Source organism: Rhinolophus sinicus, chromosome 17 (genome assembly GCF_057876585.1).
Source record: "Rhinolophus sinicus isolate RSI-liver-muscle chromosome 17, RSI-T2T, whole genome shotgun sequence".
NCBI classification, from domain to species: domain Eukaryota; kingdom Metazoa; phylum Chordata; class Mammalia; order Chiroptera; family Rhinolophidae; genus Rhinolophus; species Rhinolophus sinicus.
This window is the reverse complement of record NC_142517.1, coordinates 179,023,552-179,051,408: the sequence shown is the minus strand read 5'-3', so window position 1 is coordinate 179,051,408 and position 27,857 is coordinate 179,023,552. Positions and strand designations below refer to the sequence as shown.

The 27,857-nt window shown below is 36.9% G+C and overlaps 2 protein-coding genes and 1 pseudogene across 8 annotated transcripts in view; 1 reads left to right on the top strand and 2 right to left on the bottom strand.

Moving 5' to 3' along the window:
- Positions 1-5,983, top strand: part of DNAH7 (dynein axonemal heavy chain 7) — a 215,154-nt gene extending 209,171 nt beyond the window's left edge. For both annotated transcript variants that reach the window (XM_019741305.3, XM_019741304.3), the window contains 2 exons: positions 3,962-4,065; positions 5,571-5,983. In XM_019741305.3, the coding sequence (XP_019596864.3) occupies positions 3,962-4,065; positions 5,571-5,777 (311 nt within the window). In that variant the 3' untranslated portion in view covers positions 5,778-5,983. The remainder of the gene's footprint in view (positions 1-3,961; positions 4,066-5,570) is intronic.
- Positions 159-1,343, bottom strand: LOC109452396 (nucleolar protein 16 pseudogene; annotated as a pseudogene).
- An 8-nt stretch (positions 5,984-5,991) lies between the features above and the next one.
- The window catches only part of SLC39A10 (solute carrier family 39 member 10), a 112,935-nt gene continuing 91,069 nt past the window's right edge, over positions 5,992-27,857 (bottom strand). For all 6 annotated transcript variants that reach the window (XM_074339542.2, XM_074339534.2, XM_019741301.3 and 3 more), the window contains 5 exons: positions 24,155-24,275; positions 22,540-22,908; positions 21,277-21,357; positions 14,845-15,035; positions 5,992-8,759 (listed from right to left, as the gene is read on the bottom strand). In XM_074339542.2, coding sequence (XP_074195643.1) covers positions 8,601-8,759; positions 14,845-15,035; positions 21,277-21,357; positions 22,540-22,908; positions 24,155-24,275 — 921 coding nt within the window. In that variant the 3' untranslated portion in view covers positions 5,992-8,600. The remainder of the gene's footprint in view (positions 8,760-14,844; positions 15,036-21,276; positions 21,358-22,539; positions 22,909-24,154; positions 24,276-27,857) is intronic.

Here is a 27,857-nt window from a genome sequence, read left to right as displayed (position 1 = left end):
CATTGGGACAAATTATATATATATTTTAGACGTAAAATACCCTTGTTTTATTATGTACAGACTGTATTCAAACAAACCACCCACTCTGAAAACAGCAGGTTCTGGCTTTTCCCAGAGCCCCCACAAGAAGATAAATTGGAACCTCTGGGAGGCAGTTCCTTCCTCAGAAAGGAGAGTGAGAGAGAGAAAAACCTTTTGATTCCATGGGGTTTGGCCAGCCTCGGCTGTGGCCACACACCCTCCTTGCCTTATGCCCTGACTCCAGCTTCTCAGGTCCAGGACGCCTCAGCCTGGCAGGTGTAAACCAGTCACTCAACCTCCATCTTAGTCTTCTGCAAAGATTCAACGAAGGCTTGCCACTCCGCTGGGGAAAACGTGTATAGACATTGATCTTAGTCCGAATCTGTTTCGGGGTATCTTGATAGCAGTTCTTCTCATCTCCGGCCGTAGCCTTTTGATCCTCCCCGTGGTTCTCCGCCATGTAGCTACGTAGTCTGTGAGGTCCCGAGACAGCGTATTTCCTTTCTTTTCTGTGAGGCTGGCTTCTACCGCCAAGTCATTTAGCACCTAGGGTTTCCGTACGAGCTCCTGTGGCCCTTTCTCTAGGTCCACCTCCATGGCCTTCTCTCTGACGGAGGGCCACCGCCTCTTGGGGTCCACATCCATCCCCATCTCGGCCTGGTCCCGCCGCACCGCTTTGATGTGGGGGCGCTGCATCCGCGGCGCTGCCTTCCAGCTGGCGTTCCCGCTAAGACGCTTTCAGTTAACCCTGAGACCGGACTTCTGCCTCCTGGTCTTCCCCGTGGCCTTGAGCAGCGAGCGTGCTGACCACAGCACCGGTGACTCACTCCAAGCCTCTGAAGTCCAGCACCCCGTGTCGCAGACTCCATCTGCTGGGTGCGGGCACGCTTTGACAGGCTTTTTCGGAAATACAGTTCGCCCTGTAGTCCTACTTTGCTAATCACGTTGACTCCCAAAATGCAGTCGGGCCTAATGATATTTTAAACCGAATCATTTTCCCCCAGCCTTCGATGCCTAACCCTTCATTAATCTAGCCATTTGTTCAGAATACAGTAGTACCTCAGTTTTTGAACGTCTGGTTGACAAACATTTCGGTTTACTGAATGCCGTAAACCCGGAAATAAGTGCTTCGGCCTTGGAACATGCCTCAGAAGTAGAACATGTCATGCAGCTTCCGCTGAGTGCAAGATGCTGAGGCCCAGCTGTCCGCTGTTTTCCAACATTTCAGAACTCGAACTGTTTTCCGGACTGGATTATGTTTGAAAACTGAGGTACCACTGTACCTTTATTCCAACGCACTCAGAATGGGCATATTGCTTCATGCCTGATTGTTTATTGTTTCTTTAAATATATAGGCCTTAAAAAAATATCTTCTCTGTTCAGCTCACTATATTACATGTTGTAAAAGACTCCAATAAAAAGAGGTTTGTGTTCCCGCACCCTCATAAAAGTCAAAATATAGATAAATAGATTAGCAACATACCAGAAGCATAAATAATTTTGTTCAAACTAAGGATTTAGAAAAGATGGGGAGGAAGGAGTGTTTAAGTTGGACAGAAGCAAATTAAAGCAAGGGCAAGGAGTTTACTATTACTGGGTTCCAGAAACTGACTGGCCCTTTACATTTAATCTTCACAGTAACCCTAAGGCACAAATACTATTATCCCCATTATACAGAAGTGGAAACTAAGGCTCAGAGAAGTTAAATAACTTGACCAAGGTTTCACAGCTAGCAATAGGCAGGTTTGACAGTCAAACCCCAGGCCTTCTGGTTCTCATGCTTAGCTAGCAGCTTTCTCTATGGCCTTCAGTAACTTTGTAGAAGTTTGAAAACATCATCACATTTCTTTTTTTTCTTCCTTCCTTTCTTCTGCCCCCCACGGCCTGCCCCGGCCCCACTCCGGTTCATATTTCTCAGCCTAGTTGTGTAGGACACAGCTCCCTGGCCCATGCTTGTATTATGAGCCTTGAGCTCCCTTTGGCTGATGCAGTCGGTTGTCAGTCATTGGTTGGCTGCACACAGCAACCCGCTACTCACACCGGCCGCCAGCCGCTCATGGTAGCCCACCGCAGCCCACCACAGCCCACCGCAGCCCACTGCAGCCCACCGCAGCCCACGCCAACCTCCGGCTGCTCAGCTCTAGGGAGAGCTGTTGTTCACAATCTTAGCTGTAGAGGGCACAGCTCACTGGCCCATGTGGGATTCGAACTGGAGACCTCGGCATTAGGAGCATGGCACTTTAACCACTTGAGCCACCAGGCAGCCGGCCCAATCATCACATTTCTAAGGAAAGCTTTCTTGAAGAAGCTATGGTTGATTCTTAAGTACTTAATTCAGATGCAAGAATTATTTTCTAAATGTTCCTCATATCATTATTATAAAGGCAGAAGATGTCTTTTGGATTAAAGTCTGAGTAGTACTAAAAATGTCCCTGAGAGTTATATGTTTTTGAACTCAGCTAAAAGAATTTATAAAAGCACTGACTGAAGTTTATAAGCTAGCTAATATCTAAGATCAAACTATTGAATTCCCAATCATTATACACTGAATTTAGAGTACAGAGTAGTTGGTATTTCTTTTTTACAATAATTTATTTAACCCACAACTGCTCTTATTAAAGACTCAAATTTTTCCCCCTCCCCCACTCCAGTTCAAGCCGTTGTTTCTCAGTCTAGTTGTGTAGGACACAGCTCCCTGGCCCATGCTGGTATTATGAGCCTTGCGCTTCCCCCCCTCCCCTGGCAGTTGGTCGCTGGTTGTTGGTTGGCTGCTCACAGCAGCTCTTGACGGCTGCCGGCCACTCACACTGGGCCAGCCACTCACGTTGGCCACCGGCCACCCAGGGCGGCACACGGTAGCCCCCACGGCAGTACACAGCAGCACACGGCAGCTCACAGCAGCTCAGCTCCAGGGAGAGCTATTGTTTGCAATCTTAGCTGTAGAGGGCGCAGCTCACTGGCCCAAGTGGGAATCAAACCTGTGGCCTTGTTAGAGGAGCACAGCGGTCCAACCGCCTGAGCCACTGGGCCGGCCCGTTTCATTGTTTTACAAATGTTTCCCAGCTGTTCTCCAGAAGCAGGTCTCATGTTAAATAAATTGCTGAAGGTCACACAGCAAATTAGGAACTAAAACCTAGGTTTAAATTGCACATTGCTGTGCCTCAAGGCTCATAATACCAGCATGGGCCAGCAGGAAGCTGTGTCCCACACAACTAGAGAAACAATGGCTTGAACCGGAGTGGCGGGGGAGGGGGGAAAGCAGAAGAAAGGGGAAAAAAAGAAAACTAGAACTACAAAAAAAAGTTATAATCAGTGTTTTCATGTGCAGGTACTATATTCAAATTCATGAGGCTTTATTTACACAAATGGATATCCAGAGAGTTACCGGGTTTCATTGATTTCCTAATTTGTATTCTTCAGCGGTTAGTGTATGACATTACATTCAAGAAGCAGTTCATCCATGTGTCCTTGGAGTGAGAATAAATTCTAAAAGGGGAGGAAAGACTTAACTCTCACAATGTTAGAGATCTGCCGCAGAGTATTCTGTTCACGTGCTGCCTAGAAGCCACTGGATCCCTGCAATTACATTAAGAACTTTCCTTGCAGATTTCATGGGCTCTGACATTATAATCATTGGCCAATTAAAAATATAAATGATGGTGTTCACACAAACATAACTTCCCATAGACTAAAATTCTTTCCTCTTTCGTCTTCCATGTTTAATTTTACTATGCATTGACTAGGCAAAGTACAGATATTCTTGAAATATGGGTGGATGTGGAGAATAAGCACTCAGAACACTGCTTTTGTTTTAGAACAAGCCTCAGGCTGCTGACCTAATACAACCTGCATAGTATTCATCCGTAGGAATTGCAGATTAAGAACTAAATCAACACGTGTATTGAAAGTGTTGTATTAACCTGGCTTCTTTTATATTTAGGTGTTTTCATTCATGGGTTATTTCTGGATGGAGCTTCCTGGAATAGAAAGACAAAGAAACTTGCAGAATCACATCCCAAAATTCTTTATGATACGGTGCCTGTGGTTAGTATTTTCTAAGGCTGTGTACTTCGGTGGAGAATGGGGGGTATTTTATACACAAACACACAACATACACACACACACACACACACACTCATATAGTCAAGTCTTGCTATTCAGGGTAATTATGTTATAAAGTTGCTGCCAACATTGAATTAGTGAATATTGAACCGTTGCTCCTAGAAGAAATACAAGGTTAAGGGTCTGTGATCTTCTGGTCAAATTTTCGTTAACTGATCAATATATAAATTTGTTTTATTTGTTTCTGTGTAAAGATACTTTATTTAATACATATTGTTGATTCAATAACCTTGAACTTATGGACAGTAGCACAGTAGCTCATGCCTGAATGAGGCTTTTATAGTATTTTTCCCCATAAGGAACATACTAGCTTCTTGCACCAGGAACATCATCCGACAGCACCTGAGCACTACACTTGGGGACCACTTTAAACAGTGAAATCACCGCCAACAACTACCAGAAAACAAAAATGTTTAAAACTTGTCATTAAATTAAACCATCAAAAGGATACTTGTTTAGTTGTGAGAAATGAAACAAAAAGAAAATCCACTCTTGGTTGAAATAAAGTACATCCAACTTAAGTGTTATGTGGTATTTAACTACATCTGAAAAACTGCTTTACGAAACAAATCCTCTATAATAATGCAACCCCACAATCATGTGGGAGAAATAGAGTAGCATCCCTATTAGCTCCTTCGTACAATTTGCGTTTTGATCTGAGAAACCTGAGTGGCCTCTGAATAATGAGGCTATGAAGCCGTATCACCTCAAGGACTGCTATTATTACGACAGAAAAAGGAATTCTATTAATTTCTAAAACATTACTTCATCTTTATGCTCATAGTTTGTTCTTTACTCTTATATTCAGAGATCAACTTGCCCCCAAATCCCATTTTTGAGATTAGTGAGGTTCAACAGTGCTTAACATTCTAGGAACTTGGCTAAATGACTTTCTAAAAATAATGTGGGCATATTGTATAGGTGTAAAGGAATGCAACTGTTTTAAACTGCACACTAAACATAATAGCCCCTTTAAAATAGTCACCTAAAATGGGGAGGTGATCTAGTTCTACAATCATTGATAAAAATCCTTTCAGAATTTTTTGGGATTGGCCTTTAAGGCAACATGATTTTATCAATGGTGGCACTCCTGTCCTTTGAAAGTATACCTCACTTTTGTTATTTTAAGCAACAAAAGTTATACCCAGATAAGTATGATGGAGAGGTGATGACTAGATGGGGAAGATGCTTTTTGACAGAGTAGGTGAAAATGACTACTTTTTTCTCGTTTAGTTTCTGAACTGGTTCTGAAGATAGTTCTCAGAGCTCTAAGGAAATGTTTTGAACAACGGCAGTACCGCTCACAAAATCTATCTGGGTCACAGAAATTTGCAGACATATTTCTGTGACATATTTGCAACAATACTGTTATCTATATTCACATGTAACAGCCTTGTCTTAATGAAGTTTTATGCACTTTCTTCCAGATGTGGTTAAAGCCCTGTAAGAGGGTAGACATACCAGAACGACCAAGTTATGTTGCTCCATTGTATAAGACAAGTGAGCGAAAAGGAACATTATCCACCACTGGCCATTCTACAAATTTTGTGATTGCCATGACTCTTCCCTCTGACCAACCCAAGGAGCACTGGATTGGACGAGGTGTAGCATTGTTATGTCAACTTAATTCATAATTAGATGTCAATTCCCTGTTCCCACTTCTTGTTAGATGGTTGAGTATCAAACACATTTTACTTTTTAAACAATTCATTTGATTTAAATCAATTTGACTAGTTATACTTAATTATAAATGTATTAATGTGCAAGCGCAGCCTCTGTTTAAAATGATTCATGCTACAGTCTAAAGAAATGTCCTGAAATAAAGATTGAAGAAAACACACTGGTGTATTTGCTTGTTTGAATAACTTTATTTTGGGAGAGTTCCATAATCATTAGGAACATACATAAAATGACACACCACTGTTGACAATGAAAAAAACAGTATTGGATCATTTCCATCTTCATAAATTTTAAAAAAATGATTCAGTTACAAAAAGAAAGTTGAGATATTTTAGCAAGTATCACCTTGCAGGATCATAATCACATTTAAGCCACTGACTTATTGTTAATGGAAAGAATGCACACTGCATCTAGTTACTATAGTATTTCTAAGCATAATCACAGCTGATTGAATGCAATGTGATATACACCAAAATTCATATGGATGTCACACAGTGACAGCATTGTACAAGTAATATGAATGACTTCCAACAAACACATGTTAAATTAGATTGGTCAAGCTAAGTGGAATGTTGGAGCCAAACAGAAATGTAGTGGAATTCAGATTGTCTGTAAGACTTGAAATTATAGAATGATGTGAAAACTAAATACTGGTGGAACCCTAACAAAATACTAGCAGCAACTGTTACAGCCCTCTTAAAAGGTTAAAAAGTCTAGCAAATAAAGATACCATTTTTGAGAAAATATAAAACTTTATATGCTTCAGCATAACCTATTTGCTTTAAATCGGGCATTTAAGTCTGGGAGTATATATTCCAGCTGTTGCTTTTCACAAAAGTTGTTAAATTAAGCAGATTTAATAATTCTGGAATGCAGAATCCTCCTTGGGTATAAAAACCCCAAAATGAACTATAACTGTATCTTGGTCCAGAAAGCAAGACACTTAAATCACGTGAAGTTGGCAGTACTAACTCAAACATCAGCACCTTCCAAGGCTGCTTGACGGGCCAAGCAATGAGATGAGGACTTTCCTAAGTCAGTGCCCAATGCTGACAAGAATCTGTGTATAAAACTCCTACTTGTTACGGGAGACCATGGAGAAAGCCAGAAGTAAATGTTCAAATTCAGGCATAAATTAAGGAAATATATCTAAGCTCCTTTAGAGCATAAAGAAGAAACACTGGCAATACTCTATTTATACCTGGATGCATATGCTGCTCTCAAAGTTCTGGTTTTTTGTTTTAAAGTTACAGAGTATGAGGAAAGGAACTGGGGAAAGGAGGACTAAATGAAAATATTTTAAAGGAACAGAAGCAGTTTGGCTCTTAAATATTTGAACAATAGATTTTTAAAGCAGCTACACTGGTAGCCAAGCAGATTTTAAAAAGCTACCTGCACATAGTTCAACTACAGTTTACCCGGCATAAATGAAGACCAGGTGGCACAAGGTGTAAACAGAAAGCTGCATGCGTATGACGAGTACTACAGAGCATTAGGTCAAATTCAGAATAAACATGGCTTGCATTTCTCACAAATCAATCACAATTATGGTAGGAGAACAGGGCACCTAAAAAAGAGACTACTCCCTATCAGGCACCAACAGCACATCTTGGCACAAAATGATCAAGTGATTTCAGTTGAGTTATTTAAATGTATCTTCCAAGTCACTTGGTACTATGATAGCCACAGTATAAATGGAGTTATCTCATACCTGTTTGGGTTTTTCTTTGACACTCCATGTACAGGTTATGGACACGAGAAATTTGGGTTTACTGCCAGCCACAGCATAGTTCCAATGCCAAACTGGTAAACTGATGCATACATTTAGAACTTATACTTCCCACCCAAATAACTAGTTAGTACTGTTAAAGTAGGAAAATTGAATATTTAGACCATGTTTGGGTTCTTCATTTCTGATATTTTCTAGCAGGTTACAATTTTAACAACAAAAGAACCCAAACATTTTACCACATGCTCCAACCCCCTACCCCCACCAAAAACCCCAAAACAAAACAAAAGTTTTAAAAAAACCCAAACACCAAGTATAATATTAATACAAAGAACCATTATGAATCTTTCATTAAACTGAAGCTCACACAAACATACAGTCACAAATTTCAGTAGTTTAGGCTGCAAGTTTAAACACTATGCAAATATATACAAAAATAGTAACTCTAGATTCAAGAATAAGGGCTTTTCCCAATGCTAAATTCATACTCTAATGCAGCCTGAGCTTTCCTATAGGTCCTATGATCTACTTTATGCAATTTCAAAGTCGTGGAGTTGATCCCTATTACCATATGTATATACGAGTATGTAGCTGAATTAAAAGACACTACAATTCACTTTTAGCACAAAGAAAAGTCTGCCCAAAGACCATTTAAAATATTCTTAAAGTTTAAGTGATTTTTTTTTTTGGTTCAATTTCTATTTCTGCATAGCCACAGAAGTTTCTACTAATAAAGAGACTATTTTAGTGTTTTATATGATTATGTTTTAAAAAGTCTTAATCAAAGTTATATGAATGTTGGTTCACAGAGTCCCATTTTCTCCTTCAGCACAAGCTTTGTATTTTTTAAAAGACAGGGATAAATATTTGAACCCTTTACGCAGGGAACACAGTACTGAGCACCAGTCTGGGGTTAAGCTCAAATCTATGGAACTTGTAAGTAGTTCAAGCCACTGACTTTTCTTTGAGCAATGTGCGTACAGTACAAGAAACAGATGCAAAGCTGCATGGTAACATTCTTGTAATCAACAGTGATTACTGGGAATGGTCAGAACTGGAGGTCAAACACAATTTTGTCTTCATAAAGGGCAATCACCAGCATGATAACAAATCCAAACAGCAATCCCAAATTCTGAAGAATGAACTGCCCCACTGGACAAAAGCCATGTTCTTCATTGTCACCATCACCATGCAACATTTCTGGAAGCTGAAAAAAAAAAAAAAAAAAAAAAAAGATATTTAAAAGCAATCTTATGTAATATTCTGCTCAAATATATTTTTTACGTTTTCCTACTTAAGAACACCAATGACTAAAGCATAACTACAAATAAAACAATTATTTTATTGAACACAAGGCTAACCTTAACACATATTTTAGTCAAACACTGAGGAAGAAATTTTCTGCTCTGGCTATGTACTAAAACTAAATCCGTTCCCTCCTCATCCCCCAACAAACACACAAAATATATGCATGTCATTTTTTAAAGTTACTGTCCCCTGACCTTATCAATTCTGACATTTATTTTATGCTAAAGTATAAGACAACTTATTATTGCCAATAAAACTTTCAGAAAAGAAGAGCACAATTCCCACATTTACTGATCTATCTTAAGCTCACTGAGAAAGTTAAGATTCCTTTGGGGATATCTAATGCAAAACTGCATCATCTCTACACTTTTCCATTTAAAACTGTCATGTCTAACTGCACATGACAGCAAGCATAGACATTTGCAGACAACTCCAAACTGCATTTCTATGCCCATAAGCAAATATTATCCTTCCGATGACAGACACAGAAATAGTGTACCAAAGCTCTCCAGCTTTCAAGGCAGGCACATTGCCTATACAGTATATTCTATTCTCTTAATAGTGGTATAATTTTAAATAGCTGAAAGCTTCCAATACCTCTAAAGGCATACTGCACTGAAAAGTTTATAGTTCAATTTCTAAAGCACATGTACATACTATTACATTTAAGAATAATCCGTAGTTCAAAGTATAAAACTTAAATCTTTAAGTAACAAGGTTCATTAATGAAACACATGCATTATTAAAGCATAAATTCTTTCTACCCAAACCTAATCCAAACAGTGAAAGAATTGCTACTTCCAATTTTCACTTTCACTTTTCTGTTTGTCATTTCTTTTTCAAGTTTGCAATGAACATCTATAGAAAGATGACATTGATATGCTACTCTCTTAAACACTAAGCTTTACTCCAAACAATATCTTGGATTTTGGGGATTTAGGGAGGAGAAATGTACAGAATGCCTGCCTGAGATGAAAAATCATTATTTATTATTAAATAATGAGTACAATTAATCTAATTACCATGTTCTGACAGTGCTACAGCATATTTAACAGTCTCTTGAGGGTCCTATTTAAGGACTACTTCATGCTGGTCATCTATTCTGTTTAGAAGTCTATGCCAGCAGCGTATAATAGCTAATGGAGTCTACTATACTTATCTAGCAGCGTTAAGTAGTTGACAGAAACCACTACAAATGAGAACTGAATAATTATGACAGAGACTATGTGACAGAGGCTACGTAAGTCACAGTGCCTAAATATTTACTATCTGATCATTTACAGAAAGCTTATCAACCCCTGGGTTAAAACTAAAACTGACAACTTCCTACCTATGGTTCTAGTAAGAAGACTATTTCGTTATATCTTTTTTCCTTAATTCCCCCAAGTTTTTATTGTAACAAAGCTTTTAATTCTGACTATTCCTTACTAGGGTGTTTCATAGAAATATCCCCTCTAGATATGTGTACATACCAGCTAGAACAGAGACTATGCCTTCCCCACATTCGGTGCCACCACACATACTGTTTGTCATAACCACAGCTAAGAGCCAGCCCATACGCATGGGCCACACTTGTGTCCTTACTGGTCGATAAATAAGTCACCCAAAGCCACCTAAAAGCAGATACCTGCACCTGGACAGCCTAAAGTTACCGTAAAGTAAAACTTCTGGTACTGTAGCTACCTTATTAAAAGATTGTAAATCAATAAAAACTTCCTGTCTAAAGCCAAAATAGTCTTTTTAACACAAAAATGTGAGCATGGGGGCCGACCCGGTGGCTCAGGCAGTTAGAGCACGATGCTCCTAACTCCAAGGGCTGCCGGTTCGATTCCCACACGGGCCAGTGGGTTCTCAACCAGAAGGTTGCCAGTTCAATTCCTCGAGTCTTGCAAGGGATGGTGGGCAGCGCCTCCTGCAACTAAAATTGAATGCGGCACCTTGAGCTGAGCTGCCTCCCGGATGGCTCAGTTGGTTGGAGCACGGGCTCTCAACCACAAGGTTGCCGGTTCAATTCCTTGACTCCCGCAAGGGATGGTGGGCAGCGCCCCCTGCAACTAAGATTGAACATGGCACCTTGAGCTGAGCTGCCACTGAGCTCCCAAATGGCTCAGTTGGTTGGAGTGCATCCTCTCAACCACAAGGTTGCCCGTTGGACTCCCACAAGGGATGGTGGGCTGCGCCCCCTGCAACTAGCAACGGCAACTGGACCTGGAGCTGAGCTGCGCCCTCCACAACTAAGATTGAAAGGACAACAACTTGACTTGGAAAAAAAGGCCTGGAAGTACACACTGTTCCCCAATTAAAAAAAAAAAAATGTGAGCATGTCATCACTACTACTTAAACTTTTTAATGGCTCACCAAAATTTACAAGATAAACTCTAATCTTTTCAGCATGGCATGTTGTATGACTAAAGTGATCTAGTCAACATCTACCTGATGATGCTATGGATATAATTTTTTAATCCATTTTTTCCACTTCACATTAGAAAATGCATAATTTCAGTTTTATTAAAATCCTAAAATTTATGTGAATAATTTGTCCCCCTTTTCTTGGACATTTAGAGTGTTTCCAATATAAGTGTGACATTATAAATACTATTAGAAAGAATACTTTAATAAGATTTTATTTTTGTTTGCTTCCTTATTTTATTAGCAGTAGTCATTTTAGGTTATTTCCTCAGCATATAGTCCCACTAGTAGACTCACTGGTCAAAGAATGGTCATATACTTTTTCCTCTTGCTTCTAATATACTCATCTACATTCTTTAAGACTCAGCTCAGATTTCCTATTCCAGAAAAACTTCCCTAATTTTATTTCCCAATTTTTTTAGTCAGCCTCTCTCTGTAGTTCCACAAACCTGGTGAACCACTGTATTATAATATGTATCAAAAGAATCGTCATCAATGGCTACTTTTCTTCTTTATTAGACTATAAATCCTTACTGTAAACACTCTCTTGTTCTTTTTACACCTTTACCTTCCTCGTATAAGAATTCTTCATTCATCTAATTGTGAAGTACATCTCCAGCAGTACGGAAAATATGACAAAAATGCCTGTGCTCCTCGAACTGACATACTAGTGGGGCACAAAAGGAGCTCAATAAATAAGCAACATGTTTAGTGTATACTTAATAGATCGAGATACAAGTGATAAGGTAAAGTAGGGATAGAGGATATGAAATGTTGGGGAGGATGTCAAAATTTTAGATAGGATGCCTCACAAGAAATGAGGGAGCTAGCCAGAAGAATGTCTGCAGGCAAAATATTCCACCTGGAGTGACCAGCAAGAGGCAGAGTGTGCTTCCTGGGGAAGAGGGGGAAATGAGGTATGGTTAGTAAAACGAGGGGTGGGGCAGGGGGAGTGAAAATGCTAAAGGAAGATGAAAAACCTTGAAGGTCAAAACAAGAACGTTAGTGCTTTTTCCTCTGAGTAAGATGGAAAACCACCGAAGGTCTAAAACACACAAGCGACATGATCTAATCAATAAAAAAGATCACTCCAAGCTGTTGTGTTGATACAGAGTGTGGTGGACAGGGCAAGGGCAAACGCAGGACGAACAGCTAAACAGAGAAAGAGGATAGTGGACTGAATGAGGGATGGGAGTAGAGATGGTTAGGAGATGGACCTGAGAACTTAATGACCAACCAGACGTGGGGAGGACAGAGAACAGAATCGATGATATTCAGGGCTTTGATCTGAGCAACTAGAAGAACAGAGTTATCATTTGCGAGATGGAGAATTCTATAGGGCTGCTGGTGCAAGGAGTGGGGCTGGCAAATAGCAAGAGCTGGGTTCTGAACACACTAAGTCTACAGTGCCTTTTACACATTCAGGTAAGCAGGTGCATAGACTAATCTGCAGCTAAGGAAAAGGTCTGGAAGAAAGATGTCAATTTAGGAATCATCAGCCAATAAATATGCCACAAGATTAGATAAGATTAGAGGGCTTTCACCAACATTTAGAGGAAGGAGAGAAAAAAAGGATCCAGTAAAAGCAACTGAAAAGAAAGGCTAGAAAGGTGGGTAGCCAAGAAATGGTGGTGGCACAGAAGCCAAGTGATGAGAGAGTTTCCTAAAGAAGAGAATGATCAACTGCCAGATGCAAGTAAAATGAAGATGGGCAGGGTAAACGACCAGTGGGCTTAGCAATGTAGTAGCCGACGGTAAATTTGACAAAAGCAATCTGGCAGAGCAGTCAAGGGGGAAACCTGGTGCGGCCAGCCTCAAGAGAGAAGAGAAGGAAAAAAACAAGAAATGGTGATTTGCTGTGAGGGAAGGAGAGCAATAGACATTTGAGAGAGAAAACAGAAATTGGTGTTAAGAAAGGTCCACCTCCCCTGACTTTTTAAGAAGGGAGAAGTAACATGAGGTTTACATGCTGACAGGAATGATCCAGCAGAGAAGGAAAAACGAATGGCGCAGGAAAGAGAGGGGAGAATTTAAGGGCGTTATCGAGAGGTGCTAAGTTCTAGGGAATGATGTGAAGAGCAGGCCTTAGCTAGGAACACAGACATTTCTTCATAGTAACAGGAAAGAAAGTAAACAGGCACAGATACAGGGAAATGAGCCAAATGGTGAAGGGAACTTGGAGGAGGTTGTCTTGAAGTTTCAGTGTTCTCCATGAAGCAGGAAGCAAGGTTATTAGCTAAGCATGGGGATAAGAAATTAAGTATTAGAGGTCTCAGAAGAGAAGGGGTGAAATGGCTACCTATAGGTACAGAATATAAAGATTTTTATTTTTGTTTGTATTTTCTAAACTTTCTGTAACAAATAGTCATTAATTCTGTGATTAAAAATTTAGGACATACACTTTCGAAATTAGATTATCTATTAGATCCTACCAGGAAGAAAAAGTAAACACAGTATCTAGTTAGTTAAAAACAAAAAGAAACCAAATTGCTAGTTCTGCAAATACTCTGCCTAACATATTTAGGATATTAAAGTAAAATTAAAATAAAACCAATTATTAGTGCTTAGATTTACTGACTTTTTAAACTTTTTAAAAGAAAAGTCGGTATACAATATTGTATTAGTTAGTTATATTAGTTTCAGGTGTATACCGTGTTTCCCTGAAAATAAGACCTAGTTGGACCATCAGCTCTAATACCTCTTTTGTAGTAAAAATTAACATAAGACCCAGTCTCATTTTACTATATAAGACCGAGTCCTATATAATATATAATGTAAGACCAGGTGTTGTATTAATTTTTGCTCCAAAAGACAATTTAGAGCTGATTGTCTGGCTAGGTCTTATTTTCAGGGAAACATGGTATTATAGTGATTTGACATTTTTATACCTTACAATGTGATCACTCCACTAATTCTAGCACTCATCCGTCACTGTGCAAACTTATGATAATATTATTGACTATATTCCCCTTCCCCTTTTCACCCAACCCCCCGTACCCTCCGTTCTGGTAACCATCCTTTGGTCTCTGTTTCTAGGAGTCTGTTTTTCTTTTGTTTGTTCATTTTTATTTTGTTTTTTAGATTCCATATATGAGACCATACAATAGGTTTATTAACTTTAAGGTTACAAATAAGGGAAATGACATAAATTCTTTGAAATATTTTCTGCAGAAGACTGGCTAACCTAAGAGGTACAATATTTCTTTCTTGTTTGCCATAAAGCAAGCTCAAAGAATTATTTTGTTAAAAACAATAACAAAACACTTCTACCCCAATATTACAAAATCTTCAAAAAAGTACAATACTTGTGTAATTTTATCTCTAAATACTGTTGATGATTACTTTAGATAGCAACATCATTTGGTCAAAAATCTTCAGCATCTTAAGTCATTTCCAAAGGAGTCCTCCTAAATCTTTCTATAATAGGCTATTGAGGATATCACATGTCTTTAAAACGGGCTACATTTCTTTTAAATAATTAGTCTTTCAAACCACATCCAAAGATGTCTTCCATTTTTGGAAGCTGCGTTCTATTTACAGCTTTAGTATAACAACAAAAACACAAGGCATCTTACCATATCCACCAAGGCGACGTAGAGGAACATGCCAGCAGTGACGGCAAAGATCCAGAGCGTGATGTTATTGGCGTACTGCCCCACAGCGGTGCCGATGAGCACGCCCACGTAAGCCATCATGGCAGACAGGAGGTTGTACACAATCGCTTGCTTGACAGTCATACCAGCCTTAAGAAGAACTGCAAAATCACCTGCAGTTAAGATATAAAGTGAAAGTTTTAAAACAACAAGATTTTACACCCAAATTTAGGAAAACACCAATATAAAACAAAATTAAGAATGATACAAAAAAGATGACCTTTAATGACTACAATTTTGTTATGAAAATTTATCTTTTACTTACTAAATTAACCTTAATACATGCAAAAACGTGGGTGAATCTCAAAGGTATGATGCTGACAATACGAAAGGTTATATATGATTCCATTTATATATTCTCAAAAAGAAAACTGTGGTGGTGGAGAACATTCAGTGGTCATCAGGGAGCAGGGGTGGGAAAGGGGAGCAGGGGTGGGAAAGGGGTGTGACTATAATGGGAGAGCATGTGGGGGGGGTTGTTAGGATGATAGAATTGTTCTGTATCTGACAGTGATGATGGTTACACAAATCTAAATACATGGAAAATTCAAAAAATTACATCAAAAGCAAGGTCAATTTTACTGTATATGTGAAATGGAAATTTTTTAAAAAAGAAAAGCAGGGCAGGAAAAAGAACTAGGTCACTTTCTTTTTGTGAGCAACAACTAAAGCTCTGATCGCTGCCCTTTTTCCAAAGGAAAATGGCCTAAGTAAGAACAGAGGTAACACTCTTTGAGTATACTGTATGCTGTTTATATTAATGTCTTTTCCCCCAGAAAAACATTTAATCTTAATTCTGAAAATGCTAAATATGTAAACAAGAATAAAGAGACTTTTCTCACTCATCTATCTAATGTTAGAACTAGGGAATAAAAGGATTGTATATTGTCTAGATAGATGTTATTAGAAAGGCAAAATGCTGCTAGAAATAATATCTTTGAAGCTCAAGTGTCAAAAAGTAATAGTTTTACTAATTTTAACAAATTTTTTTGTTTTAGTTATTAAATATACAAACATCCAATCAATTATTGGACACAGTATAAGCAAGATACTGTGTAGAACACTGGAGCGTGTTTCTTTTTAAGACTAAAAATACATGATCTGTTCTTTTTTAACTTATTTGTTACAAGGTTCTAATCTATAATCTGTAAATGGATAGTCAACAACAACAAAAACATTAGTGCAACGAATTATTTTTCCATGTTCCAAGAAATTACATACTGCAAATTACATGCTACAAACTACATCCTACAACATTATTTGGGAAAGCTAAAATAATACACCTAAGGTGATTACCTACCAATGGCTTCTAAATTGCTCTTCTTCAGTTTCCATCTAATGCTGTCTCTTTACATTGTTTCTCCTCTGATCCTAAATACTTAATTCTCCTGGTGAGACTTGGATTCAGTATCAGCTTTTATCTCTTCTCTCCCCTAGAGTTTTTATTTTTTCTGGCCTTTCTGTCTCAGCTTCCTCTAAGGAAAGGGCTCCCTAACTTCTTCCTCTACAAATTTCCAGGCCATATTTTCAATAACTTACCTACCAACCATGCTAAAGAGACAATTTCACTTAGCAGGGGGTTAGATAATACAAAATGAGACTACAGAAGTGTCTTTTAGATTATAAAGTAGTCTTCCCTTTTATAAGTTTCAAAATGGGGTGTTAAAGGGGGCATTATTTAATGCTCAATGAACAAAAGTATTACAGATACAAACTATGTCAAATTTGATGGCTTCTTTGATATTGTTGGATAGCAAGATGATTTACTTCATCCCTGAATAACAACCAACAGCATGAATTAACTAAAAGATCCAACATGATTAATTTTTAGTTCATACTTTTTTAAAATTGAGGTATAAATTACATACATTTAATTCTTTTTTGGGGGAGGGGTATAGAGCTCTATGAGTTTTTGACAAAAGTATATATGATATAACTCTAACTACCATCAAACTCTGGAACTATTTCATCACAGCCCCCTCAAAATTCTCCTCAGGCCCCTCACTCCTAAACAACCAGTAATCTGCTTTCTGTCCTACAATTTGCCTTCTCCAGAATATTATATAAATGAAATCGTATAGTATATAGTGTTTTGAGTCTAAGAGTTTTTTCACTTATGTGTGCATGATTCACCCATGTTAGTTTATATAAGAAAGTCACTGCTTTTTACTAAGGAATATTTCATAGATGAACCATAGTTTAATTTACCTATTCATCAACTAAAGGACATGCAAGTTGTTTCAAGTTTTTGGCAATTACGAATTAAAGCCACAGTACATATTCATAAACAGGTTTTTGTATAAACATAAGTTTTCATTTTTCATGTAGGTACCTATATGAATGGGATTTCTGAGTCATATATTAAATGTATTTCTAACCTTATAAGGAACTACATTCCCACCTGCAATTTATGAGTTCTGGTTGTTCCACATCCTTTCCAGCCCATGACAAATCCAGCACCTGAAATCTCATGTGTTTATCTGTCATCTGTACAACTTCTTTAGTGAAATGCCTGTTCAAGTCTTTTGCCCAATTTCTTTGTTGCGTTGTTGGTTTTCTTATTATTTAGCTGAGGGGTCTTTAAATATCCAAAAAGTTTTTTATCAGCTATGTATTTTCCAAATATTTTTTCCCAGTATGTGGCTTGTCTTTTCATTTTTAGTGTCTTTTCTATAGCGTTTTTAATTTTTATGAAGTCCATTTTATTACTTTCTTCCCTTAATGGACTATTCTTTTGGTGTAGTATCTAAGAACAATTTGCCTAATCCAAAAACACACAGACTTCTAAAAGTCTTTCTTATATTTAAAGTTTTTTCATTTACATCAATGATTAATTTTGAATTAATTTTTGTCTATGGTATGAGGTTTTTTTTGTTTTTGTTTTTTTGAAGTTGATATCCAATTATTACAGCAACATTTGTTGAAAAAATCTATGCTTTCTACACGGAATTTCCTTTGCACTTTTGTTGAAAATAAATTCCCATATGTGAGGAATCTATACTATTCCACTGATATATGTCTATTCTTTCACTAATATAAATTGTTTTGATTACTGTGGCTTTACAATAAATCTTAAAATCAACTTTGCTGTCCTTTTTCAAAATTCTTCTGGCTATCCAAGTTTCTTTGCCTTTCTGTATAAAATTTTGAAAAAGCTCATTGATCTTCAGAAAAGCCTGCTGGAATTTTAGTTAGGAATGCACTGAATCAACAGGGAAGAATTAGCATCTTATAACTACTGAGTCTTCTGGTCCACAATCATAGCTCATCACTTCATTTCAGTCTCCTTTGAGTATTTTTGTTGGTGTTTCTCGTTTTCAACATACAAATTCTAGGTCTGTTTTGTTAGATTTAATCAAAGTATTTAATTTTTTTGGTTTAACTGTAACTAGTACTTTTTAAAATTTTCAGTTCTAATTGTTCATTGCAAGCATACAGCAGTATAATTTTTATATAATGATCTTATATCAAGATGAATTATTTCATTTAAAATCTATCTTTGCCCTAGTCTTCTCTCAGGTTATAAATTCTTAAAGGTATCTGCGTATTTTTTACCCTTTTTCTCCACCTCCCTTTTCTCAGGAAGAACCTGTAAAAACATTTGAAAAATAAATCAAAGGAATACACTGAATAAGCAATCTATTCATCTTTTGATAAATCAATATTATTTCCTTTCTCTTGACAAAAGATATCATTAGCACAACGAAAGAGGTATGCCTGCCAAAGGTGTTAAATCAATGTGGTCCAATGCTATCGCTATGTAAAATTTGCTAACAAATAATTGAGATTTTTTTAAAGCAAATACATATTTTAAGGTTCTTTATTTTTGCCTTAAATAATTCATGTATGCAACATATGTATAAATCTATACAGTGAATGTTCAATTTTCTTTGGACAATTTAGCCCATTATGGAAATATTATTTTTCAAATGTTTGTACAAGTCCTATTGAAAGGATGGGGGAAGTGGAGAGAACACTGCAGAGTAATATTGTAACTTACTTAAATTTGGCTATACAAATTTGGCAAAAACAGGAGAGAGGGTAGCAATAATTCAGGCAATCTCATCCATTATCACACCCCAGAGCAAACATGAAATGAGATATATATATATAGATTTTCTATTTCCTCAGATGGTTTCAATTTTTGCACACATCTTAGACTGAACCTCCTGAGCTATATATAGTTCTAGGGTTTAAAAGCACAAGTTTTTTAATATCACATTCCTTAACACACACAAAACCCCCACCTGGTACATCATCAGAGAAAACAGCAATCTGCTAATAAGAGGAACACCAAAACTTGGAATTCTGACTGAGTGAGGGTCGGTCTCCAATGTGCTGCCGTGTATTTAAATACATGTTTTTCCCCTTAGTGTGTGACTTTAATATATAAATCTCAGAAGTTTTAGGAATTCATGATCAAAAATTTAACTAGGGCAAAACAGGTTTTAGATCAAATAAATTCTCCTGGAATGTGACGTATTATGTTGCTTTGCCAACATCTTAACCTATGAAGCCTGGAGAGGACGTCTCCCTATCCACCTGCCATGCTTCTACCTTAGCCTGTAGGGACTGATTTTCCCCTTGTTTGAAGTTCTGAGGAAGAAGCTTCTATGCCTCTCTCTACATTGCTTCTCTCCAAGTAAGAATAGGTAATCTAATCAGAGTAGAAATATTCATCTGGCCCTATTTTACCAAAGTGCCCCATTACTGGGCTTCGAAAACAAAAATTAGGCTCCACAATCATGTTTTTTTTTTTTAACTTCCTTTAGTTATAGTCAGTAGACCAGTTTCTACCTTGTAGATAAATACAAGGGATAAAAAGCCTTTTCTATCACTTCCAAAGGAGAAAGCTGGGTCATTTCTTTATGCTTTCTTCCCAAGGAGCCTAGGCAGCTACAATATGGGACAATTTATGTCAAGTTAGCGCTGGACATTGGAAGAAAAGGCACATTTTCATAAAGTCTGATTTCCCTTCTGACAAAGTTCAGTAGATGTACTGTGGATTGATGTTTCCTCTCACAGCAATAGTAACATCTCAACCTGTGGTTGGTGGGGATAAAAGAAGTAGAGTTGGGGTCTGAATGTCGCACTGAGGAGTCCTGGGACCAAGCCGAGTTCTATGCTCCAGCTTTGGCTAGAGCTCTGCATTGAGTGTCCAGGGCTTCCCTCGCCATTGAAATATGTACTGCATTCGTTTTAATGTGGCTGTCCTTCCTTGTGTGTCATTCCTTCAATGAGAAACTAAAGACAGAAAAAGGAGTACCAAGGTAACCACCCCTAATCTCCAAACTCCCTGCTGTCACTTCTGTGCGTGTGTGGATTCTTGGGGGTTAGGGCAAATCAGTAAAACTACACTGAATCATGAAGTAGCTTGACATACTCCGTTCAAGGGGTAATGGGTGGGTAGGAAGGGAAGTTGGAGGTTTTCCTAGCATAACACTGTCAAATGATAGATGTTGCATAGCCAGATAAATTTAAGAAAAATATTAAATTAGAAAGATCAAATGAACAAATTCCTTGGATACTCAAAAGATGGAGTTAGTTTTTTTTCCTTTAAAATCAATGTCATCTCCCCATCCCTCAGATATTCTCTGTGAGTACATATTCACATCTTTTATTTCTGTTTTTCCATTTATAGAAGAAAACCAAACCATTTGGAGACAAACTAAAAAGTCATTGGTAGGTCAGTAATTGCCAACTAAAACAACAAAGAAATAGCATTTTATACTTATTAAATTGACAAAAATTAGAAAGTTAGTTAATGTCACATATTGGCAGGGATGTGGAAACAAACACTCAGGTGTTGCTGGGTACAGATTCCACTAGTGTGGCCATTTTGGATGGTGATATGGCATTCTTAAGCGTGCATATACTAGGACTCATCAGGTCTGTTCCTGGATAAGTACCCCAAATATGTTCTCATAAGGGTGCGTAAGCAGGAAGTCTACAGATGTTCAACACACCATTATCTGTGGTGGCAGGAAATTAAAGGCTATGTGGTATGTCCAATACTAGGTGCCAGATACGTAAGATGTGGTAAACGCACACCTCTGAGCACTGAGCAGAAGCCATGTAGTACATTAACTCATGGTAACAAGAATAGAGTTTAAAGACAATGATCAGTAATGTAAGGTAAGAAAATGAATGGCATATACCATAATATTGTTTACATAATTGAAATACACATTTTTAGGAACATATATCAAAAATTACACAGTAACTGAGAGAACAGTTAACTCTTTATATTTGCCATTGGCCATTTGTTTTAACACCTCTAAAATTTGGATGCATTTATAACTGAAGAGGTCTTAGATTTGAGGAAACTTGGTAAAATTGTAAAGCTTATATTACCTAATTCATGTGGCAGTTCATGACAGAAGACAGCTATGGAAGTACTGATTCCTCCTGTCAATCCAGCACTGAAAGCTGCTCCTGAGGTGAGGGGGGTGGAGGGAGAAAAAAAAAAAAAAAAAAAAAATCAAAAAACGTTTACTGATCTTCTGTTTTTTCCATTTGCGTTAATGACAGGTACAGTCTCTTTTGCCTATCTAAATTAATTTCATAATATATGAGTGACTCACTTATCTTACACACTGTAGTTTTTGAGCATACAGTGAGGTACAATGTGTTGATAACCAGAGAAAGCACTAGTCAGTGAAAGAAATGTTACCTATTGAATTAAATTCTCTATTTGTGTAGCCTTCTAATTCACTAATAGTTTGGGAGTGATAATGGTCTACAGTGTTTCAATCTCTGAGTGACAGTTTGATGTTCAATTTTAAGGCATCAGCCTATGTAGAATTGCACTTGCTATCTCATATTAATATTTATAGACATTTAAATAGCTAGTAGTATCCTTATCCAAATCTTTCTGGGTCTAGAGCATAAATGGTACAAAGTATTATTTGGCTGATGGTCTTGAGGACTGAAATCAAAGGTATAAATGCATCTAATTTGACTAGTAAAATTCTTTATTCTTTAACATTGATAGCAACTGTGGATTCAAAAATATGATCTCTCCTTTCTGAAAGAAACCAATGCCTACTTCTGAGTGATTATTTCATCAGGTCTGGATCTAAAAGAAAATCATGCACTGATAACATTTATTGTTCTAAACTGGCAATATCATTTTACATTAGCAAGATTCTAATATGTTACATTTGAATCTGGTACAAAGAATTTAACATTATAAAATTTTTCTTCACCTTTTTAAAGATGTAAAAAAATTATCAAATCCAATATTGAAATTAACTTGTTCTCATTTGGGGATGTGTAAATATATCTGAAGATATAATGTTAAGATAGCTTTTTCAATATGGTGACAATGTCTTGAATAAGAAATTAAGTTATTAAAGAAGTATATCATAGACATTTGTTTACATGTTCAAAGGAAAAAAACAATGAAATTATACCTGTCCATCCCCAAATAAACTTATCAAAAACATTAACATAGCCTTTGGAAAAACCAAGTGACAGGAGTAATAAATAACAGCATATTTGTTAAACTCCAAAGTTTAATCTTATGTATCATAGTTCCTAAGATCAGCACTGAAATATTCGAATAAGGAAAACGATCTTCAAGAGCAAATTATAACCCGTTTCCAGACCACTTACCAATGGCTAACCCATCACTGAAGTTGTGGATGCCGTCCCCCATGATTACCATCCAAGCTATATTAGCTATTCCTGTTTCTTTCACATCTGATCCAGAATGACAGGGACCGTGTGAATGATGAGAATGTTTGTGGTGCCACTGATGGTTATGTTTCCTCAGTACAGTTTTACTCTCATCATGGTGATTATGTGTAGCAGCATGGAGATCATGCTCATGAATGGTATGTAATCCATCACTGTGAGAATGGTCCATGATTTTCTCCTCTTCTACACAAAGATAATTTTTAGGAGGGGATTCTTGTTGGCCTTCTAAATCTGTCAGTTCAGTTTCATTAAGTCGATCTTCAGAAACAACCGAGTCGTCAGTTCCTATATTTATAACAGCAAAGGATATGCTTTATCAACAAATAAATGAATGAACATTTGCTAATTTAAACCCAAGAATAGAGTGTAATGAGTATTTCTTAAGTGAATGTCTTTAAGAATTCACTAAATCAATAAGTATATAAAAACAAATAAAACAAATAAAAAAATATGAGTGAGCACACACAAAAAACAAACTGGGGTTTTGAGGGAATGAGCTAAAAGCAACAGCAGGGAAAGTGAGGAGAAAAATTGGCAAGCATGAAGATACTGTGAAACTTAAGGAATGCACAATGAACAGCTGATAAAAATCAAAGGGTGAAAAGTTACTGTAGCATTTGCAGGATAACAAAATGAACCCCTAATTTTTCAGAGAAAGAACGTCCTTTAAAGTTTACCCACTTTAACCGTCTCTTATCTTTTCAGAAAACAAAGACGAAATTTAAATAACTTGCATCCTGCCATGCTCCACCTATCTGATGATGCTACTCAGATCATTAAAGAATGAAGTTCAGAAACTCATGTAAGTGACAACAACATGAGAACTTTTTTTTTTTTTAATTGAGGTTGGCCTCTTACATAGTTTTCAAAAGTTATTTATTATGTGACAAAGATCTTAATACTTCCCAAATTATATTTGGGGCCAAATCTACAGGTAGGGTCCAGGCAGCCCCTTTTCTGCAGAAAATGAGTAGTGCACTCAGGGTAAACACAAGTTCAAACAGAAAGAGGGCAAATTAGGTTTAAAATGTTTTTATGTTTCCCTGAAAATTGTAAGCTACCTTATTACATGTATCAGGCAACAGAATAGATGGATGGATAAGCAGAGATTTTAAGTACAGAGACCATTCTCCTTTAAGTACAAAGGCTGATTTTCCTTTTTCTGTATAAAACCAATCACAAGTGGAGGCCACAAAGATTTTGCATTGTCAAGAAATAAAATTAACACTAATCTACCATTCACAAAGCATTTGTATGTGTTTGTTTCACTCTTTGTCTTTCAGTAAAGTAAAAGTGCAATATGTTTTTTGCCCTGTAATATAATTAATTGGTCCCACATGCCAGTATAAGTAAGGATAAAATTAACAAAAATCCTAACAAAATCATATTTAAGGCACACTAACATTTAAGAAAATAACAAGTTAGACACTAAAATTAAGGAAACCATAAAGACAAGAAATTTCCAACAACACAGACACAGTTTAGAAACAGTATTTCAATTTCTATGTTTTTAGTCAGAACTGTTGTCTACCGGCAAGAGGCTTGAGCTGAAGCCAGTCAGCATCGGGTGTGTTATTTAGCTTATGATCTGAAAGCTTCCTTCCAATAGCTGACTCTTCTGTGCTCTGCTTCATAAACCATTTCTGTTTTCCCTGAGGAAAAAAAAAGATCTGATATTAGTATCAACTCTGCACCCACAATTAGCAAAAATATTCAATTATTAAAATGTATAATAACATGTAAATGGTGGTAACTTTATACATAAATCATTTAGTAAAGGAGAAAAAAAAAATTAGAAGTTAATCAAGGGATGTAACCAGATGAAAAATCCAACTAAATTTATGTGGTTTTTTTTCCAATACTCAACTAAAAGGGTCAATTCACCTACTTTCAAAGTTAAGAATAGGGTACACAGTATTATATTTTTATATGCACCCCAAATGAAATATGTGAAATATACGTATCTCTCTTATCTAATAGTGTGTGGGAATCTCTCTTATCTAATAGGAAGCTCAAAAAAACTAATACTTATTCCTTTGAACTTTATTCTGTGATTAATGCAAGCTCACATTTCTCTACTTGTGACATGATGGACAGAATCAAATGAGCAAAAAATCCCAAATTTGCGGTTTACTTCTGTAAGACTTGGGCAAGTTTGTTAAATTTTTTTAACGTAAGAATACTCATCTATAAAATGAAAATGACAGATTCTTATGAAGATTAAATGTGATGTATGAAAATGACCTATAAGTAACTGACTTAGTTTTGAAATAAAGATAAGTTTTCTTTCTCATCTAATCTGTCCTCAATTACTAATAAATTCTAATTATTGTATTTCATTGCTTAGGTTAGAATTTTCCTATCTTACGTCTAATAGTCTGCTTTCTTCTCTTCAATGTAACTACCACTAACAACTCTTTCAACTTAAATGTCTACTTCTAACCTATGTTAATTTAAGACAGCAAATAATTAAGCATATTTGAATAGTGTGAACGTAAAAAGGCAGTGTTCTCTTGGACATGCTTACTGACTGACAGCATTTTGGAGTTGCTAGTATTGTGTACAGACTATGAACTCTTTTGCAGATGATTAAGTCTAACTGATGCATAAGTAAGCCTGTTATGGCGAGTTGAGTGTGTGTGTGTGGTCGTCTCCAGAGGTGGTCACTATCAATTTCTTCCCTCCCTGTATGAGCACTCTTCTCCACCCATAAGGAGGCAAAGTCTATTCCTCTGCAGCGGAATTTTGACTGGCCTTTTGACTTGCTTTCACCAACAGAATGCAATAGAAGGGAAGCTGCGCCAGTTCTGGGACTAGTCTGAAATAGGCCTGGCACCTTTTGCTTTTGCTCAAGGAAGCGAGCCACTACGCTATGAAGAAGTTCAGTCTAAACTTTGAAGAGAGGCCATGTGTAGGAGCATCAAGATGTAGACACAGACTGAAACATTCTTGGACCGTCCCGACTTGCCCTGACCAGGCCAATGCAGGCCAACTGAGTTTGAATGTAGTTGAGTGAGTGACTCTCGCTGATGCCAAGTGAAGCAAATGAACTGCCCAGCTGAATGCTGCCTAAATTCCTGACAAATTAAGAGAAATAAAAAATTGTTATCAATCATTAAGTTCTGGGATGTTCTGCCTCAGAGCAGTAGGTAACAGAAACTGGAGAAACAGAAAATGTTCAAAAGAAAACTATATGGTGACATCCTAAAGAGAAGAAAAGAAACAAGTCATGAGTTAACGAAGAAGGGAAAGAAAAATAGAGGAAGGAGGAGGCAACAACAATACAAAAAGTCAGTAGGAGGGATATAGAAAGTACAGCAGAAAATGTGAACACCGGCTGGAATTGTTTAATAGCTTTGGTTCTGATTGTCCACTTTCCTAAAAACTTACCAAATCATTATCCTCAAAACCTCAGTCTTGCTGAAACCAGTCAGCATCTGGTATATTATTTAACGTATGCTTTGAAAGCTTCCTTCCAATAGTTGATTCTTCTATCAGCTGGTCAAATGTGTGTTCTATTCAAGTATCACTAATCCCCTTTCTTCAAAAAATGCCTATCCTTTTTCGCTTTAGATTACTTATTTATCCTATTTATCCTAAAGAAGACACACTGATTTATCTGCCCAGATTCCTTTCTTTGATATATTTGAAGAATTCCTTATTATTAGATTTAGAATACCCCTCTGCCAAAGGCATTCCCTTCAGTGTTTTTACTTCCCACAATTTCAAATCTACAAATCTGCATGTTTTAGGAACTCTGTTCTCCTACATTAGTTTACTTTACAAAAATAAATGTTTAATTTTGCCAGTAAATTTAGGTTTAAAATGAGATCAAGATTAAATTATAAGAACAGAAAACATTTATTTTGCACTATCTCTTGAAGGACTACATTTTATACTTATCTGTAAATTCTGCAGTCCCTAATATTTTGTACATAATACTTAATATTTGCTGCTTCAATGTTAGTAGATATATACAACTGAAGAAAATTAGAGCATCACAGTAATTCAAAAACTTCTTTATATACTTTGCAATATGTAATTTTGCTCTAAATTAGGTACTCAGAGATGGACTCTAAATTCTTGTATTTCTTATATCTAATCAAATATCAAGTCTTATTCTGTCACTTTAATAATTCTCTTAATCGCCTCCTCTTCCCCATTTCCTCATGTCATGACTAGTTGAAGCCTTCTTCTCTTCTAAATTCATCTGCAGTAATCTCCTTTGTTGACTCATTTCCCTCCAACCACTCTTGCCTTGGCATCCCTCCCACCATATTCTGTTCCTCACTCATCCACATGACCTTCCACACAACCCTTCAAAAACTAAATGCTGTTAAATCTCTTTCACTTTTCTCTAAGTTGATCCTTCCTAGTTTCCATTCCTCAGATTATTCTTCACTGGGCACCTTGATCACCCACCCCTCCTTTGAAGACAATTAAATGAGAGTGTGCTAATTAATGTGTCAATTAAAATTAAATGCACTAGTTGGAATATGATATAAAAATAAAAATGAGAAGTAGGATTTATTTCCCATAGATTTAGATAGCAACTAGAAATCACGAGGAATGAGTCAGTTTCACAGCTAGTTTCTGGCTGAGCAAGAATTAGAATCACTCCCCCTGAAACTAGTTCAGAACTGATATAAACCATTACTTTGTCTCAAGGAGATACATACAAAACACATACAAACAAAATATATACATAAAAATAGTATAAAAGTTGTATCATATATATTATGGACTGTATATATTATGATCATGACTACCCAATGTTCTTGAGGAAAAATAAAATATTTTGTTTCTTTTTTGAATATTTGTAGTTAACTAACAAAATATAAGAATTTTCAAACTTTTTTTTGTGGAAAGCTTCCTAAAAAAAGTTCTCTAGATTTACTTACTTAAATAGAATGTACTGAGGATAATCAGCATTAATGTCACAAACATGTTAGTGAGATGCAGTCAAGAAAGACAGAGCTTAGGAGACCAATGTACACCAATGGCAACAGGGAGGGGTGTAATCATAGTGGACGGTAGTGGCCCTGAACTTACTTTCCTGTGGGGAAAATTTTTTTTAGGTATTTGTCTTATTCTCATAAATGTGACATGAAATACAGACAGTTCATGACATGAAAGGTATTTAATCAGCAGTCCAAGCATCACCCCCCAAGTGGTCTGTCACTCTTGAGATTAATCACCATTTCCTTCTAAATTCTTACTTCTACCATTGACAA